The following is an 18,367-nucleotide window of genomic DNA, read 5'->3' as shown; positions in this document are numbered from 1 at the left end:
TATTATATTATATTACACTTCATTTTAAGAAGTCCTTGTTATAGCACCAATACGTACTGAGTAATATTAATTATTAACATGTACCTACTAAAGGGTTAGGGTTTGGTTTACGATTAGTTGCTTGTAATTATGCATAATGTTCTGTCCCTACCATAGTAAGTAGTACATGTAACGTGTAACAAGGACACTAAAATAAATCATGATGTAATTAATAAATCATATTAAATTACTTCAATTTTCTGATTTTTCAATAAAATATTTAAGTGTTTTAAAGAAACAAGGTTTTCTAGAATAAAGACCTATTAACACACCAGCACAATTTCCACGGTAACAACTTTTTCTTTGAAATCGATCATTTTAGGTAAACCGGTGCAATACCTTTGGCGGTCTGTATGTGGATATGGCGCTGTCGCAAACCGAACTCCCGGCGTTTGCATGTCTGTGGCAGTGCGCAGATAGGCCGCGTGTGATGTGAGCCACAGTGTGCTCGTGTTCATTGTCAGCTGTGATACATCCCTGAGACACGTCTAACACACTGCATTTTATTGCCTTGTGAGGGAAAAGGTTTAGCAGAAAAATGCCTAAGAAATCAAAAGAAGTAGCGGAGTGGGAGGGTGATGATGAGCAACAACAACAACAGCAACAAACAGGTAAAGATTATGGATTTCTGTTACACCACAGCCTAATAATAATAGCGACATGAATATGATGCAACTATATTGAAATAGTTTCTATGATGACAGCTATGTTTTTAAATACATTTTCCTTTTATTTTGTTTAATGTAGATATAGGGGCTATGTTTTATTATATTGCTGGTATATTTTGCTTAGCCCATTAGCTTCGGTGCGGAGTTTGATGTTTCACTGTCATCACTGCCATATTCGCTTTTCGATCCATGTTTCTACTGTGCGCAAGGGTTAACTGCTGATATAGTAGTGGCTTTGTTTCAAAACCTAGTGAGCTGCAGTCCTTAACAGCATTTTGGGAACGTTCAAATGTGCCTAACCTCATATGATGCCCAAAATGCTGACTATTTTTGAGACAGCCGTTTTTATCCTGTACACATGACATTCTTTCTGTGGCATTGTCATTCTTTTGTCGGTGTGCATACTGTGCATGTTTATTCCAGCCTGCTTTGTCTGTCAGGTGTGTTTGTGACTGTATTTATGTTGACAGAAGTGCTTACCATAATGATATTTCTTTGTTTAGACAAACATATCAAAAAAGGAAAGAAGGATAAGAAGGGGAAAAAGAGTGTAAGTCTCCATTCACAACTTTGGTCTGTTATAACTTTAATTCTAAATATTTTGTTTCTTCAAGTACATTAAAATATGTAATGCAAATCAAAACGTAGCTATTTATGCATTATATATAGGAATATTTTTGCCAGTTACTAATATTTATTTAGTTATTTAATATTATCTGAGCAACTAGCAGCACCAAACGCAATGTAGCCTATTATATACTTATACCTCTGAATTGTTTATGCATATTTCTAATTTTATCTTGCAGTTTTTTGAGGAGCTGGCATCAGATAATAAACCAGACAAAGAGCAGCCACCAGTGAAAGAGGCACAAGGGAAACAGGTGCATTATTTTAATTAATGCCAGTGTTAAAATAAATTCTAATAAGTACAAATATATTTAATGAAATTATACTCAAATAAGTTATGTTTTTGTATTTCCTTGTCATTTACTGTTAGCCTCAGAAGAAAAAGAAAGACAGACGAAAAGGGAAAGGAGGAGACGACGACGACGATGATGATGATGATTCAGAGGTCATGCAGCGTCTCAAGAAACTGTCAGTCCAAGCCAGTGATGAGGATGAGGAAGAGGGTAATGTCATAAACTTAGCTTGCGCCGGTATGTCACGCATCACAGGACATGTTTAACATTGTGGCTTATTTCTATTTTGCAGTTGTTGCTCCAGTCAAAGGAGGAAAGCGAAACAAAGTAAGTTGCTTTGATGTTTTTTGTGGTATTTCCCTGGGATGCAGAAAAGAGTCATTTTCTCCTGCTGCACCATGTATAGAACAGTGCAATTTAAGCCATGTGATCCACGACATCAGCGTCTCTATTCATCCACTAGTGCAGGGGTTTTCAAACTGTGGGTCGGGCAAAGTCACTTGGCTGCAGCTAAATTTGCGTTTCAGTGAATGACACAAACACACAAACAGTTTAGTCTAGGGCTGCCCGATATACCAACATTAAATAGAAATCGTAATATTGGCCGTGATTTAATTATATAAGAAGAGTATAACGTTTTTTCATTCGTTCGTGTGCATTTGGCTACCTACCAACACATAAGGAAAAAGCATCTCACAATGTACACACATGGAACAAGCATGATGGCGATGAGTTTAACAACACTCGCAGAGCAGATTACAGTTCATATTCGGACCAGAGTGAGCGTGTTTCAAGTTTTTATGGATATATTTCATACTCCTTAACATATGTAAATGAAGAGATTAAAACGTAAATATTAGTATTGACATTTTACAGTTGTACTATCAAATAAAATGTATTCTTTTTATTAAATACTCGATCTCTGTCATATGATTTAACTTTTTGATAAAGATTGCGCTTTAGTAATGTCTTTTCTTAGCACAAATATTTTGGTGGGTCATGAGATAGATTAGATAATATTTTTCTAGGTGGGTCCTGTAATGGAAACATTTGGGAACCCCTGCACTAGTGGCAGGACTAATCTAGATGGTGAAACCCATCGCTCAGATTTTTTTTTCTACTATTAGGGTGGCAACATATTTGCTGCTCTGAGTCAGGGGAAAAGTGATGATGACGATGAAGAAGACGGTGGAGATGATGATGATGATGATGATGATGACGACGAGAAGCCCCAAAACAAGAAGAGCTCTAAGGTGGGTTATTTCAGAGTCAGTCATTGTAGATTGAGTCTGTGTGTCTAATATATATATATATATATATATATGTATATATATATATATATATATGTGTGTAATGATATCAGTGTGAGTGTCACAAAATTTAGTTTCATATTCATGCAATAATAATTTTTTTAGATATCAGGATTGTTTTTGTTTACCATTTTAGTGTTTTACCCTCAGTAGTTAATTTTAAAATGACAACATACAGCAAAAGTGCAAATACACTTATTTGAAACTGTTTAAAATAGTTTTATATGAGTATAAAATCACACTTTTCTACTTCTCAAAAGTATTTCATGCAACTACCAGTATAAATATTATTTAGAACTATTTTATTTTCATTTGTTTTTTTTGTTTTTTTGTGTAGAGATTTGCATGGAAATCAGTGTTTGTTAGTTTCATATTTACATATTGTCTTTTTAGTCATCTGTGGCTGTCTATACCATCACTATTCATAATATTATCTTTATAGCATTGTCAAATTTGATGTACCTAACCATAATACATATGCATCACCCACCACATAACTCATCCTCTCTAATATTCTGTTGATTCATCTTTCAGTCCCACTCCAGCCATCCCTCATGTCCTTTCTCTCGCTTCATGACATTCCCAGTGGAATTCGTTTCATTTTGCATTCATTCCTTTTCCAGACCGGTTCCAGTGCTCTCATTGTTTCAGTCATTAAAAATTACGTTTCTTAATGAAATCATGTGATATTGGCACTCATCTGTCTTGGTTCAGGGTTTTCATCTTTTGTGCGAGGCTGATTTTGCACATCATTTTATTCACACTGTATGTGTTTGATACGGAAGGAAAGATTAGGCTGCATATTGAATATTTCTACATTTATAAGGACTGTTTCTGTGTATGTATGTATGTGATTCAGGAAGTTGAGAAGGTAACCAAGGGCAAGAAAAAAGATAAGGCTAAACCTAAGATAATGAAGGTGGGTACATGGGATTGTTTCTTAAGCTTCTTTATACTCTTATTCCTTGTTTTCCTTCTTCAAAATTCACATCGTCTACCTTTCTTCTAACTTGCAGTTTTTTTTTTGTATTGCTACATGACAGCAGTGCTTCAGTCATCACAGAAACTAACCCCTTTCTGCACATTCAAATCTGCTTTACTAACAATATATTGCACGGTGCGCAGTGCTTTGGTCACACATTTCCTATAGGATCTTTGGTTTATTGAGTTCTCTCAAAAACAGGAGGTCTCAGAGGATGAACAAGATGAAGGGATGGAGAAAAAAGATGAGAATGAAAAGAAAGGAGGGAAAAAGGGCAAGAAAGCTGCTGCTAAACCATCTAAGGTGGGTGTCTCTTGTTTTGATGAATGTGCTGTTTTGACAAGCCAGTGAAGGTGTAATTGTGTCTAACCTATAGGACGTTCTAATGTTGACAGGAGGAAGATAAAGTTGAAGTGAAAGAACAAGAGAAGTCTCAGAAGAAAGACGAAGTTGAAGTGAAAGAACAAGAGAAGTCTCAGAAGAAAGACGAAGTTGAAGTGAAAGAACAAGAGAAGTCTCAGAAGAAAGGCAAGAAGGAGCAGCCCAAGGTCAGAAAAACATATATATATATATATATATATATATATATATACTACAATTTAAAAGTTTTAGTAAAATGTTTATTTTTAAAGGCCTCTTTATTCAGTAGCCCCTTTCACACATACAGTCTTTACTGGTAAATTATTGGTAATTTACCATTAATAGATCATGTGTGAACAGTAAACAGTGGCAATTTACCAGTATGAGAAGTTGTAACATTAAGAGTTAATTTACTGGTATGATGCATGTGAACAAAGAATAAAGATAACCCATATGAGCATGCACGAGGTGCACTGACGTAAAAATTCTGCTTTAAGCCAACCATAAAGTTCTTATGGAGATGACGTGATTATTTTGTGCTTTTTACAGTAATCTCCGCTTCTTTTTTAAAGTTTTTCTATGTGAAAACTAAATATGCAACATCTTTGACTCACAGCTTTTTCAGCATGTCGCGCTCGAGACCCACCTTTTTTTTTCCATTCATCAGCGCTGTGGCTCTGCAGTTGGATACTTTGAGCGTCTCTTGTTTTAAGAGCAAAAACGAGTTCTGTTTGAGCATCCCCTTATGTCTGTCTCTCAGACGTCATAAAAACTAAAGCACTTCTCCTCAAGCGGGTGAATGAAGACAACAGCGCAGCATTTAAAGATCATTTAAGATGTTTGACATCACAGAATTTAGCTGTATTTTGGTGCTGATGTGTTAATGGTCTCTTAACTGTAAAAAGCCAGAACGCCGTTGCTTGTGTGAACGGCATATTTGTGTATTTACTGGCAAAGTAATTCTGGTAATTTTATGGTAATTTACTGTGTGAAAGGGACTAATGTGTTGACGTAATTTCCACTGAAGCAGGAAGATAGGGCGGGACATATCAAGCAGCTCCTCCCCTTTTTTTTAAATGGCCAATAGCATTCCGTTTATATCACAGCTCAGCCTGAATAACAAAAAGTTATAGTAACTGTTTTATTTAAATAGTTATTTTACCTTTTGAAAATGAAAATATAAAATGAATGAAATTAGTTAATTATTAATTATATATAAAAAATTGCCGCTAGGGGTCGCTAACCTCTTACATTAACAAAGGCGTAGGTTGATGACGCATAAGCGGAATTATGGAACTTGCCTTCTTGCCGATGGATCTAATAATGTTTATAAATGAGTGAAAACATTCATGTTTTTTAACATGACTGTGGTATGAAGCAGGTCGCGATTGCTAATAAGAGACAGCAGATATCAGCGCCACACGCGAGTATCACGGATATAAAGGAATAAGGATATTTCATTCCACCGAATGCAAGTGCTGAATTACTACTCGCACAGGTCAGTTTATTTGACGAATTAAACTTGAGGCAACGCAGCACTGTTTCACTTGGCCTAACGTTACACTATCATACTAAACAACATTTGAGTGTGTTGAAAATGTTATTCTATGTGTTAGTTTGTTGGCTGTATGAGACTAGCAGTAAGCTAGATCAACATTAGAATAACATACTGATCATATTCTAACATTTCATCATGTTGTTGAGCTATATAAATTTGATTTGATTTATGTACATTTGCTCACCTGTCTATTTAAGTACATGCAAGAGCGGTGTCTCTGTCAAGTCGAAGTTAGTCGCGGACATGGAGCTATCGGCATTTGGAAAACGCCACGCTGATATTGATCCTCGTTTTAGTTCTTGTTCTTGTCATGGTCCATAATGTTTGAACGAAACAACAACAGAGTGAGCGTGCCGCTAGACGCAACGCAGTTGTCCACGTCTGTCGCCATGGTTACTATGGCAGTACGATTGGAAACCAGGAATAATGGGGATATTACGTCATTGGCAGGGGACAATGACCAGGGATGAGCCATTATTTAAAATTGGAATTTCTCTGAAATTAAAAATCTTTGGGAACTTTTGGGATATTGTACACAACTGCAGGATATATATCACACTGCAAGTGATTTTTGGATATTTTATTATAAAAATCGTACATATTGTACCTTTAAATAACATGTAGCCTTCAAATATTGTTACATTAAGTAAATTCTTCATTAAAAAGATAAAGTTAGTAATAAAATGAAAACAAAGAAGTACATTACAGGTAACAGAATAAGTGGCACGTCTATTGCACTTACACTAAGACTTTATGCACAGGGGCCAGTTGCATAAACTTAGCCACTATGTTAAGACTTGTTCATAAGACAGTTTAAACAAACAAGCAGTTAGATAATAGGTAATCAGTCTTACTTATCCAATTCAAACTAGACCATTCTACATTTTTATGTAACTTACTTCAAAAAGTTTGGACCAATCTTGAAGAAAAAATGAGATGACTCCGTTGCTACATGAAAACATCTGAAACGCCTGTGTATTGGACAGATACAAACCACTTTATCTGTGATGAAATACGCAAACACCGCGCATGCTTCACTAAGGGCAGCAGAAATTGTCTGACATCATGTCTCTCCATGACTGCAAGCAGCAAATCTTGCAGATCAGTTTAATCCAGCATTTAAAATGTTACAAAATACTTCTATTTCAAATAAATGATGTTCGTTTGTACTTACTTTCTATTCAGTGAAGAGTCCTAAAAAAATGTATCACGGTTTCCACAAAGTATTAAGCAGCACAACTGTTTTCGACATTGATAATAATATGTGACCCTGGATCACAAAACCAGTCACAAGTCGCACGGGTATATTTGTGGCAATAGCCAACAATACATTGTATGGGTCAAAATTAGCGATTTTCCTTTTATGCCAATAATCATTAGAATATTAAGTAAAGATCATGTTCCATGAAGATATTTTGTAAATTTCCTACCGTAAATATATAAAACATTTATTTTTGTGAGTGAATGCAGCAAAAGCGCGAACATTAAAGGCGATTTTCTCAATGTTTCGATTTTTTTGCTCCCTCAGATTCCAGATATTCTAATAGTTGTATCTCGTCCAAATATTGTCCTATCCTAACAAACCATTCATCAGTGGAAAGCTTATTTATTGATTGTCATATCAAAAAATGTACCCATGTGACTGGTTTTGTGGTCCAGGGTCACATATTAGAATGATTTCTGAAGGATCGTCTGACACCAAAGACTGGACTAAATTCTGAGTGTTTTGGTGTGTTTTCAGAAAGGGAAGCCTGCTCAGCCTGCTCGCCCTCCTCCTCCTCCTAGTGATGATGATGAAGAGGAGGAAGAAAAGAGTGATGACAATGACACAATGATGGTACAAAAATATTCTCTTATTTTGTATTCCTAATATACGAAATATCCAAGTGTTCATTAATCCACTTTCATTTCTATCATCTTATCCTATTTCCTGTCCCATAGAGTGCAGAGGATGGGCTTGCGGCTGAGCAAGCCAAAGAGAAACCGGACGACCCTTTTGCTAACTTGAGTAAAAAAGAGAAGAAGAAGAAAAAGAAAATGGTATCGTATGCAAATTTTGAATACTCTAATTAATGTTTATATTATAGAAGGACAGATTGCTCTCAATCATTGTGATGTTTGAAAATTACATTTCTTTTATTTGAATATTTTCAGTCTTCATTTACATTTAATACTTTAGTTTTTTTTAGTAGTTTTAGTACTTAAACTTATTTTTTTTTATGCTCGTCATCTAACATTAATTTTATTTCAGCTTTTTCAATGAACAAATTTTTTTTAATAGTTTTAGTTAACAATAGTAACACTGATTGTAGACACTTCCTCCTGTGTTGTACAGATGGAGTATCAGCGTCAGGTGGATAGTCTGCGTGTTCAGGACGCTATAGAGGGAGACTTCTCCGTCTCTCAGGCTGAGCTGTCCTCTCGACAGGCCATGCTGGAAAATGCCTCGGACATCAAGGTTAGACGACTGGGAAACTTTCCACTGAGCCGTTTGATAACACTTAGCACTGTGTACTAAATGATTGCCATTTTATGTTTTAGTTAGAAAGATTCAGCATTTCAGCCCACGGTAAGGAGCTGTTTGTTAACGCAGACCTTCTGATTGTGGCTGGGAGAAGATACGGTCTGGTTGGACCAAATGGGTGGGTTGATGGTTTTAATTTGACACATTACTACATTGCACTTAAGATTTAGGTTGCTTGTAAAACTGGTTTCTTTACTCCTGTTTTAATCAGGAAAGGGAAGACCACTCTACTGAAGCACATCGCTAATAGAGCTCTCAGCATTCCTCCCAATATTGATGTCCTGCTTTGTGAGCAAGGTACAGTACAGCAGTGTTATGCTAAATCAGATATATTTACAATATATGTGTACAATATAACAGTTTTCGGAAAAAATAACATTACGATGTCCAGAAATAAATTTTAGTAGTATACTGAGAACAGTGCCGAGAATTTTCACGTGAATGAATGGCTAGATCCACGAGACCTGCATACATACTTCAATGGTCTTGTGGTAGAACTTTTGCCAAGCGTGTCAGAGGTTCTGGGTTCTAATCCGCACTTGTAGGGCCTATAGTTTTTAAAAAAACGAATGTTTATCAGTGGCTGTATATCAAGCAGGGGCACGTTTGTGTGCATTTTGTTTTGTGATTTCTTTGTGATTTCACTGGAACAAACAGAGTTTCCGCAACGGCGTTAAGCGATAGATTGAAGCGCGCGTCTGAGAGCAACACTGTAGAACACAAAAGAACACTGTATCCGCACCAGTGATAGCAGTGACAACGAGCTCAGCAGCTTGATTTAAAAAACAACACATTTCAGCGCTAGAACGCCTCTTATTTAACACACTAACAAAATGAATGCTCTGCTGCTAGTTAACTGGAGATGTTTTATTTATTTGTATTAGATACACCCGTGCCGCGAGATGTTTCAAAAAGTGATGGGGATAATATCGACCCTGGCAAAAAGTGGTGGGGACATGTCGCACCCGCAAATTACGACTATGATTTTACTTAATATTAAAGTCATTTTCTTTTGTTTTTGACAGTTTTGTATAATTTTTATTAATTTTTATTTCATATTGCGGTATTTTAGTACATCAAGTTAAACTAAATGTAAATGTTCATTTTAATTTTACTTGATTACTAAAAAAAATTCTCGTTTGCTTTTGTCATTTTTGTCAGTTGTTTTGTTGTTATAGTTTTTATTATTTTTAATTTCATATTCAATTATTTTATGACAAAGTTAAACTAATGAAAATGTTCATTTTAATTTTACTTAATATTTTTGTAATTTTCTTGTTTGTTTTGTCAGTTTTATATATCGTTTTAGTTTTTTATTCATTTTAATTTCACATTTAGTGATTTTAGTACATCAAGTTAAACTAAATGAAAATGTTGCTTTTGGCAACTAGCATTTCAGTTAACATTTCTTTCATCTCAAGTAACACTTTTATGGGTTTAATTAGGGTCAAACCAATACCTGAACGACTCAGATACCGATACTTCATTTTTGGTACTCGCCAATACCGAGTACCAATACCTGTATTTTCATTGATTTTACCATTTTTTTTCATGCTTAATTATGCCTGTTAAAATGTATTGTACGACACATCCGACCGAATTACAAACTTACGATATCCGCGAGAAAGGGATGTGTGCTGGGTACGCACGCGCATCTATGCCGCTGCACGCTCAATTCACTTAGTGTGCTTCACTCATCAGCTCTCGCACAGCAGCTATACAGGCGTATTCTGTTAATTAGATACATTTACTGCATACACATCTTTAATCTATGATATCTCCATATCTTTGTCTGCCTATTCCCAATTTTGTTTATCCCGACTTTCCTATTTGAGCTGTCTATTATTGGTATGATATGATACCGATTGTGAAATCCCTTACTACTTTTTTCTTTGTTGTTCCTCAGAGGTGGTAGCGGACGACACTCCTGCAGTTCAGGCGGTGCTGAAGGCAGACACACGCAGACTGAAGCTCCTGGAGGATGAACGGCAGCTACAGAGTCGACTGGAGAAAGGAGACGACAGCGTTGCCGAGAGGCTCGATAAGGTCAGATGAGAGCAGCCTGCTGAGATCCTGTAAATATGCTGATCCATGGAGTTGTGAATGATACCTGTGTGTGTGTGTGTGTGTCGCTCACAGGTGTATGAGGAGTTGAGGGTGATCGGAGCAGCGGCAGCGGAGGCTAAAGCTCGTAGGATCTTGGCTGGTCTGTCTTTTACTCCAGAGATGCAGAACAGACCCACCAGGAAGTTCTCTGGTGGATGGAGGATGAGAGTGTCCCTGGCTAGGTGTGAATATATTCATTTTATACATGTTAATTAAAGTCTTCACTCATTGTCATGAGAAATGATATATTATTGTTTTTCTGTGCAGAGCGCTGTTCATGGAGCCCACTCTGCTGATGCTGGACGAGCCCACTAACCACCTGGACCTTAACGCTGTCATCTGGCTTAACAAGTAATTATTCTGCTTTAAGTATCAAAACAAATCCATCTAGTTGATGTATTTATATTTCATGCAAATTATAAATGGCCTGCTTTTTCATAAATGTTCCCAGTTGATGGTGTCTTTTGATCATATTAAGGGTAGTTCACACTGATTAGATCACTGGAGGTCGTCAGTCACTTTATATCACGTTTGATCTTATCATATTTTCCAGAAAATAAGTCGCAATGCCACGATGGGTCTTAATTGCATTGTTAGCAGGGGGGAAACACAGATTAGTGTCTAAGTCACATTTTATTATTACATTCAGAAATCATGCAAAAATACAGGTAAATTAAACAAAACGTTTACAAACATAAACACTATAAACATAAACATATTTTAGTTCCCCCTCATTAAAAAATGTAACGTTATTCAGAACAGAACAGGTATTAAAAAGTATAAAACAAACATAAATTATATTGACATTCATAATGAGCTACATGTATTATAAACGTAAGCCTTAAAATAATTTATTTGTGCTGACAACAAATAGGATGTACTAGCTCTGAATATAAATTTAATTTAATTTTTTACAAATAAACAGTTGCCTCTAAAAATAACAAATATAATAAAAATATAACAAAAATATTGCATCCTATCATGAACAACATTACTTTATTGTTAATATATTTGCTGTTTAACACAATTAAAGGGTTTGTTCACAAAAAATGGAAAATTCTGTCATTTACTGAATGAAAGTCTTGACAGTTGAGTAAAAAATTACAATTTTCATTTTTGGGTGAACTAAACTTTTAATGCAGTTAACACAGCATTTGTTATTTCAAATTCAACCTTTAAAAAAAACAAACATCACCCAACATACTATATATAAGGTTCTGTAATTATTGATAAATTATTGATAAACTAATTTTAATTATACTGGCTATTATTACTTATTTTATCCATAGACATTGAACAAAAAAAATTAACAGAAGCATCAGTATTGATATATGTGATACTGTCTGTCATTCATAGTACTGCTATTAAACCGATATTTAAAACATAAAATATTTAAAATGTTGTTGCCACATTAATTAGTAAGTCATGATTAATCACGATTTATTACAGAAATATCTGCAATGTATGACAACCCTATTTTATATACTTATTATTATATCCTTTCATGTAGGCAGTAATAAAGGTTTATTACTGCCTACATGAAAGGATATAATAATAAGTATATAAAATAGGGTTGTCATACATTGCAGATGTTTCTGTAATAAATCGTGATTAATGGTTTAACACTCTAACACTCTAAATTTCTTACATTTGACTACAGTCTTTTCATCTATTGATAGTAGCTGTTCATTTTCATAATGTTAAACGTTGTATCGCTGGACACACAATGCATCACAAATGGTTGCTGTCAATCATGTTGCCACTGCTCGGCAACTCTCTTGTGACAATGATTTTTGGTCATAATAATTGCTATATGGTGCTCAAGAATCACCTCGCATCTCATTTTCTCTTTTAGTTACTTGCAGAGCTGGAAGAAAACGCTTCTAATTGTGTCCCACGACCAGAGTTTCTTAGATGACGTCTGTACAGATATCATGCACCTGGACAACCAGAAACTCTACTACTATAGGGGCAACTATCGTGAGTTACATTTTTGATTGCCGACACTAATTAAAACTGCTCAAAGAAGTTTAGTTATCTAACTGTATCTTTTGTTTGCTTGATGTGTCTTAGTAACGTTTAAGAAGATGTACGTACAGAAACAAAAAGAACTTCTGAAGCAGTACGAGAAACAAGAGAAAAAGCTCAAAGACCTGAAGGCTGGAGGAAAGTCCACAAAACAAGCTGTGAGTCCTTGACATTTTCCTTGATTTTTATTTTATTTTTTTCTTCTGAAGTACTGCTACTCATTCTCCATTCTCCATTCTTCATTTTCAGGAGAAACAGACGAAAGACATATTGACGAGGAAACAGCAGAAGGGTAAGAAGAAAGGCCAGGAGGAGGAGAGCCGTGAGATGCCAGAGCTCCTCAAGAGGCCGAAAGAATACACAGTCAAATTCACTTTCCCCAACCCTCCTCCACTCTCACCACCAATTCTAGGCCTTTACTGTGAGTTAATTTCTATTTTTCCTGTCTCTTATAACTTTCACTCTGTAGAATCATGTTTTTATTAAACCTGTTGGGAATTGGTGAAAAGTTTGTTGTTCCCTCTCAATCACTCACAGGTGTTGACTTTGGTTATGAAGGCCAGAAGCCTCTGTTCAAGAATGTGGACTTTGGAATTGACATGGAGTCTAGAAGTAAGTCGCATATGTCTACAGACATTATGACTGGCAGGTTAATGATGGTGGAAAATATGCTCACAAGAGATTGTTTGAAAATGAGCCTGAGATCATTTTTCTGTTTCAGTATGTATTGTTGGGCCAAATGGAGTTGGTAAGAGTACACTCCTCCTGCTTTTGACCGGAAAATTAAATCCTGTAAGTACCAGTTATATTTATGAAATATTTCGTATTTGTAAAAAAAAATAAAAAATCCCCCTCCTCCCCCAAGTTTGTTGATTTCTTAAATGGCACTAATTAAGTTCTTTTTTTATTTTAGACTAAAGGAGAGATGAGGAAGAATCATCGATTGGTAGGCCAAATGTTTAAAATCATTTTTATTATTTTCCTTTTGTTGACTTTTGGGTAATTGGTTAATTCTTCTGTCTGTGCCTGTAGAAAGTGGGGTTCTTCAACCAGCAGTATGCTGATCAGTTGAACATGGAGGAGTCTCCCACAGAATATCTCCAGAGGAATTTCAATCTCCAGTACCAGGATGCCAGGAAGTGCCTGGGTCGCTTTGGGTTAGAGAGCCATGCACACACCATCCAGATCTCCAAACTGTCTGGTAAGCACTATAGAAATGCATTCATGTATGATTTTCAAAATCATTTGTCCTTGGTAGACATTTTTTTTTTTTTTTTTAGGTGGTCAGAAAGCAAGAGTGGTATTTGCTGAACTTTCTTGTCGGCAACCTGACGTCCTCATCTTGGTAAGGAGTTATGTTGTTTTAAATGTCTTATTCAAGATTTTTCTACTAAAATGAGTGGTTTAACATTCTTTCTCAACCTCTCCATGCAAATGTACAGGATGAGCCCACAAATAACTTGGACATTGAGTCGATTGATGCATTGTCAGAAGCAGTCAATGAATACAAAGGGGGTATGTTTCCTTCTGTATTGGTTTCCAAAATAGCACAACGCTGCGTCTAATATTATTGATCTCATATGCCTTTTTTTATTATTAATAATCTTGTGTGCATGTATACCGATTCATTGATATTAATATACCTTGTATCTGCAAGATTTGACCTGTATTAGTGATTTTTAAGGTAGAAACCAGAGGGTAAAATTTTAACATCTAATTATTATTATTATTTTTTTTAGCTGTGATAATTGTGAGCCATGATGCCAGGCTGATCACAGAGACCCAGTGCCATATGTGGGTAGTGGAGGACCAGTCAATCAACCAAATTGATGGAGACTTTGAAGACTACAAGAGAGAAGTTCTGGAGGCCCTTGGAGAAACCCTGGTCAACAAGCCTAAAAATGAATAACGGCTGGTATTAATAACAAGATTGTCAGACTACATCACTAAAGGGCTTTTTTGTTGCATCTAAGTTGCAAATTCTAATAGAACCAAAAAGTTTCTTGTTAAATTAACTGATCATTCAAACTCAGCACCTGCATGCAAACTCTGTTGGGTGATGTATACAAACCCTAGAGTCACAGTGTTGGTGTAGGATGTTTTTCCCCCATGCCTTTTAGGTTAAGAAGAATCTGAATCAGTATTTTTACATACAATTTATACACACAGCGCTTGTTCTTTAGTCATGATGTCTGACATTCTTGTATTAATCTTGCATTCAGGCCATATCATTACCAGCTGTTTATCTCTGATGCAATGCTATAAAACATATGTCCCATCACATGTGAACAGAGGGGACTAGAAGTGTGCAGTTTGATGTGTCTGACTGCTGATGCATATATTTAGTGTTAAACTGCCTTTGTAGAATGAGCACTTTGGTTTAGATCATTAAATCATCATGGTCTCATACTAAACCAGCCCCAAAGAGTTTACCATATATATATACATATATGTGAGTTCAAGCAATGATGATACCTGTAGTTCATCTGTCTTGAATGATGATATTAACACATGACTATTAATTAACTTGATTTGAATATATAGTGTACATCCAAATTTCATGGAAAAGCAAATAAATGATTTTTTGCAACAAAGTCAAGTTTGTTGTAGAGCTTTTATTTAAACAAGTTAAATGTATTTTATACTCAGTTGGACAGAATGTAACAACAAATGGGAAATGTACATTTTCGTGTTGCTCATTTTAAATCCTGTTATGGAAATGTTTAAATTCAATTACTCTTTCTGTAGACCTTTGGCAAGGTAGCACCCCATTTAGTTTTTGACAAGAATGAAAACAAGTCTGAGGGTGCCAATTGTTTAGCAGACAAAAAAAAATTCCATATAACAGTTTTGAAAATGATGTTTGATCTTGGACCTTTATTCATTGCATGCCATTGTAAAGACTAAGTCTATCTCTCACAACCTCGTTTTCACCCACGTAAAGTTCAGTATGCCGTCTACCCTGGCTAAGGTCTTATTACAACAAGATTCAAACATTCGGTTTCAGGTATTCTTTGTAGATTCGCTTCACTCTTGCCAGTTCTCGCTCGTCTGCTTTTATACTACCATACCATGAGTACCACATTTCTCCAGAGCTGAGAGAAAATGGAGCAGGGGTTGGTGCAACAGCACCATGGGTGTTTGAATAGTCCTCTTTAGAGTAGTCCACATGAGGTAACTGGACAGGAAGTAAACCTTAAAGGGAAAAAAATTCTAATTACATAAAGCTCTTATGCATCAGCTCCTATCTTATTTTATTAATGGATTATCTGTGTGTAAATTAGTACTTAAAGGGATAGTTCATCCAAATAAAAATTCTGTCATTAATTACTCACCCTCATGTCGTTCCAAACCCATAAGACTTTCGTTCATCTTCGGAACACAAATGAAGATCTTTTTGATGAAATCTGAGAACTTTGTCCCTCCAGTGGCAGCTACGCAACTAGCACTGTGACACTTCAAAAAGTTCATAAAGAGATTGTAAAACTAATTAATATGAATTGAGCGGTTAAGTAAAAATTTTCTGAAGAGACTCAATTGCTTTATATGATGAACAGATTGAATTTAGGCTTTTATTCACATAAACATTCATCAATAGATATGGTAAAAGAAAGCTCAAGCATGTTCGCTTGACGTGCGAGAACCAATGAGGTTCATTCTCGTGTGTTATGCAGCACATTTGAGCTTCCGCGTCAAGCAAGTATGGTTGAGCTTCTGTTTATGTTCACTGCTCAATGTTTATATTAGAATAAAAGCCTAAATTCAATCTGTTCATCATAAAGCAACCGAATCTCTTCAGAAAATGTAGACTTTAAACCGCTTAATTCATATGGATTAGTTTTACGATCTCTTTATTAAAGCATCAAAGTGGTAGTTGCGTAGACTGTCAATGGAGGGACCGAAAGCTCTCAGATTTCATTAAAAAGATCTTCATTTGTGTTCTGGAGATGAATGAAAGACTCACAGATTTGGAATGACAAGAGGGGGGAGTAATTAATGACAGCATTTTTATTTTTAGGTGAACTATCCCTTTAAAACGTAAATTTACCATGATCTCTAGCAGTATCAACAGCCTTGTTAAGTAGTTTCAGTTGTTTCATACACACACCTGAGGAAACAATTAAAGATGAAGAGAAAAGTGGTGATCAGATAAGGACCATATTAGAAATATGACAATTGAATCTTTTGAGAAATTTGTTACCGGTTCGAGTGGGATCATACACCATTCCAGTTTGAGGACTAACGAACTGCTGCAACAGGTTCACATTCTGCAGGGGGAAAAATACTGTATATTAAAGCAAATAACTTTAAAGTGTAGTATTAACACAGTTCAAATGAAATAAAGAATCGAAAAACAAACCTTGTAATGGACAATGATATTTGGATCACGACAGATGGGACAAGCGTTCGCACATATCTTATCTCCTCTCTATATGGTAATTGAAAATCACTTTCATTAATTCAAAGTTTATGGACTGAGAAAAGAATCTGAATAAGAATATGAAACCGAAACAAGTGTGTACTTACAATACATGTCTTTCTTGTCTTTTGAGGTGGGACGCCCCCCTTATGGTTCCTCCTGTAGTTGGACCACACAGGCTTTGATCCATAGCGTTCAATGTATTCTAAATAGAGAGCTATTATAGCCACCGTTTGACCACAATTACTGTTTTTCAATCATCTAATGATCATATTTACCTTCACTTTCTATGTATTCCCATGGTCTATCTGCATATCTAGACACTAGTGTCTTAGCTGAATCGGTGCTATCAGCAGATGATGATGATGTTGTACAAAAATTCACACGCAGCACTGGAGCAGCACTTGAAGTTATTTTCCAATCACGAATTAGCTGCAATACAAAACGTGTAAATTGTCCTTCATGTCTGTATCGTCATTTTGAGCTGTTGGCATGCCTTCACTGAACTGTAACCACAACAGGCTTAATATTCTTACATAAACAACATTTATTAAAATGATTTTATTCAACCAACCTGTCTTTGAAGATTTCGTTGTAAAATAACAGGAAATGAGCGGCAGATAACTATTCCAATGCGTTGCAAGGAGGCTGCCATTTTGTCTTTGTAGCAAACAAGGAAGTTGTTGAGAGGTCAAAGTGTACTGTGACGGAAGTGCTCAACTTTGTTGTTCTCACTTTTTCTCGTTTTAAAGAGATAAATAAATTCATACATTTTACTTTGCCAAATACTTCTTACAGATGTATTTACAATCGATCTTTACAAATCGATGTAAAATATACTTTTTGTGAAACCTTTACTAAAACAACCCTGGTGCATAAAACATCTTATTGGTGTTATTTGTGGTTATATAAATTAATGAATGTTTTATAATATTGTCTACGTTATGTTGTATGTAATGTTTTATTGTTGAAAATCTAAATTTGTTTAAGTCCATCGTAGATTTATTGAAAGGATAAGCATTGCATAATCAAACATCTGTCGATAAAGACTGAACTTTTTAATACTGTCTAACCCTATTTTGCCCTCTTTTTTCTTTTTCTATCCTTTGTATATTTCTCATTTTAACCCAGACTTTGAACATAATAGTGTTACAGTAATTTACATAAACGTTTAATCCAAATTACAATATCTAGTTTTTGAATGTATAAAGGAATATGCCTATATTCGTGTACAAATCCAAATTCCAACAAATTAATTATTATCCTTGCACAGAAAGCCCGTAAACAACAACCGGAAAACGGAGTGGGGGATGGGCTCGTCCTTGAACACAAAAGGTCGTTTCGAGTGAGTGCGCGCGAGAGGACCGCGTGATCGTCAACTCCATTTTGTGTTGAAATAAACGCCCGAAAGCGCGCTCACGACACCGGGATGACGCAAAAACACGTCAGAAC

General features: G+C 35.7%; 2 protein-coding genes across 3 annotated transcripts; one reads left to right on the top strand and one right to left on the bottom strand.

The window, feature by feature from the left end:
* Positions 1-443: 443 nt before the first annotated feature.
* Positions 444-15,089, top strand: abcf1 (ATP-binding cassette, sub-family F (GCN20), member 1). 2 transcript variants are annotated; one of them, XM_084130445.1, is made up of 27 exons: positions 444-650; positions 1,211-1,257; positions 1,514-1,588; positions 1,705-1,837; positions 1,920-1,954; positions 2,755-2,880; positions 3,797-3,856; positions 4,121-4,222; positions 4,315-4,467; positions 7,579-7,674; positions 7,779-7,877; positions 8,173-8,295; positions 8,379-8,479; positions 8,573-8,658; positions 10,268-10,407; positions 10,501-10,649; positions 10,735-10,818; positions 12,323-12,447; positions 12,541-12,653; positions 12,745-12,916; positions 13,033-13,107; positions 13,217-13,287; positions 13,409-13,441; positions 13,528-13,696; positions 13,776-13,840; positions 13,938-14,010; positions 14,235-15,089. In XM_084130445.1, exons 1-27 carry the CDS (start codon positions 578-580, stop codon positions 14,402-14,404), a joined length of 2,748 nt encoding a protein of 915 aa, XP_083986571.1. In that variant the 5' UTR covers positions 444-577; the 3' UTR covers positions 14,405-15,089. The 2 variants fall into 2 exon arrangements, with proteins under 2 accessions (XP_083986571.1, XP_083986572.1); XM_084130446.1 differs by lacking the exon at positions 3,797-3,856.
* A 6-nt stretch (positions 15,090-15,095) lies between these two features.
* mrps18b (mitochondrial ribosomal protein S18B) lies at positions 15,096-18,308 on the bottom strand. Its single transcript, XM_084130449.1, has 7 exons — positions 17,490-18,308; positions 17,194-17,347; positions 17,023-17,120; positions 16,856-16,924; positions 16,697-16,763; positions 16,544-16,603; positions 15,096-15,690 (listed from the first exon to the last, which is right to left on the bottom strand). Exons 1-7 carry the CDS (start codon positions 17,568-17,570, stop codon positions 15,485-15,487), a joined length of 735 nt encoding a protein of 244 aa, XP_083986575.1. The 5' UTR covers positions 17,571-18,308; the 3' UTR covers positions 15,096-15,484.
* Between the last annotated feature and the right edge of the window lie 59 nt (positions 18,309-18,367).

Source organism: Abramis brama (genome assembly GCF_963993115.1).
Source record: "Abramis brama genome assembly, chromosome: 12".
In the NCBI taxonomy this organism is placed as follows: domain Eukaryota; kingdom Metazoa; phylum Chordata; class Actinopteri; order Cypriniformes; family Leuciscidae; genus Abramis; species Abramis brama.
The sequence above is the reverse complement of the archived record's forward strand: the minus strand, read 5'-3'. Positions and strand labels throughout refer to the sequence as shown.

Coding starts and splice junctions, on each gene's coding strand:
- abcf1 (XM_084130445.1), top strand. CDS start 578: ATGCCTAAGAAATCAAAAGAAGTAGCGGAGTGGGAGGGTGATGATGAG. Junction 4,468..7,578: donor GCAAGAAGGAGCAGCCCAAG/GTCAGAAAAACA, acceptor GTGTGTTTTCAG/AAAGGGAAGCCTGCTCAGCC. Junction 10,819..12,322: donor GCTGTCATCTGGCTTAACAA/GTAATTATTCTG, acceptor TTTCTCTTTTAG/TTACTTGCAGAGCTGGAAGA.
- mrps18b (XM_084130449.1), bottom strand. CDS start 17,570: ATGGCAGCCTCCTTGCAACGCATTGGAATAGTTATCTGCCGCTCATTT. Junction 17,348..17,489: donor AACGAAATCTTCAAAGACAG/GTTGGTTGAATA, acceptor TTTGTATTGCAG/CTAATTCGTGATTGGAAAAT. Junction 16,604..16,696: donor GTATGATCCCACTCGAACCG/GTAACAAATTTC, acceptor TTGTTTCCTCAG/GTGTGTGTATGAAACAACTG.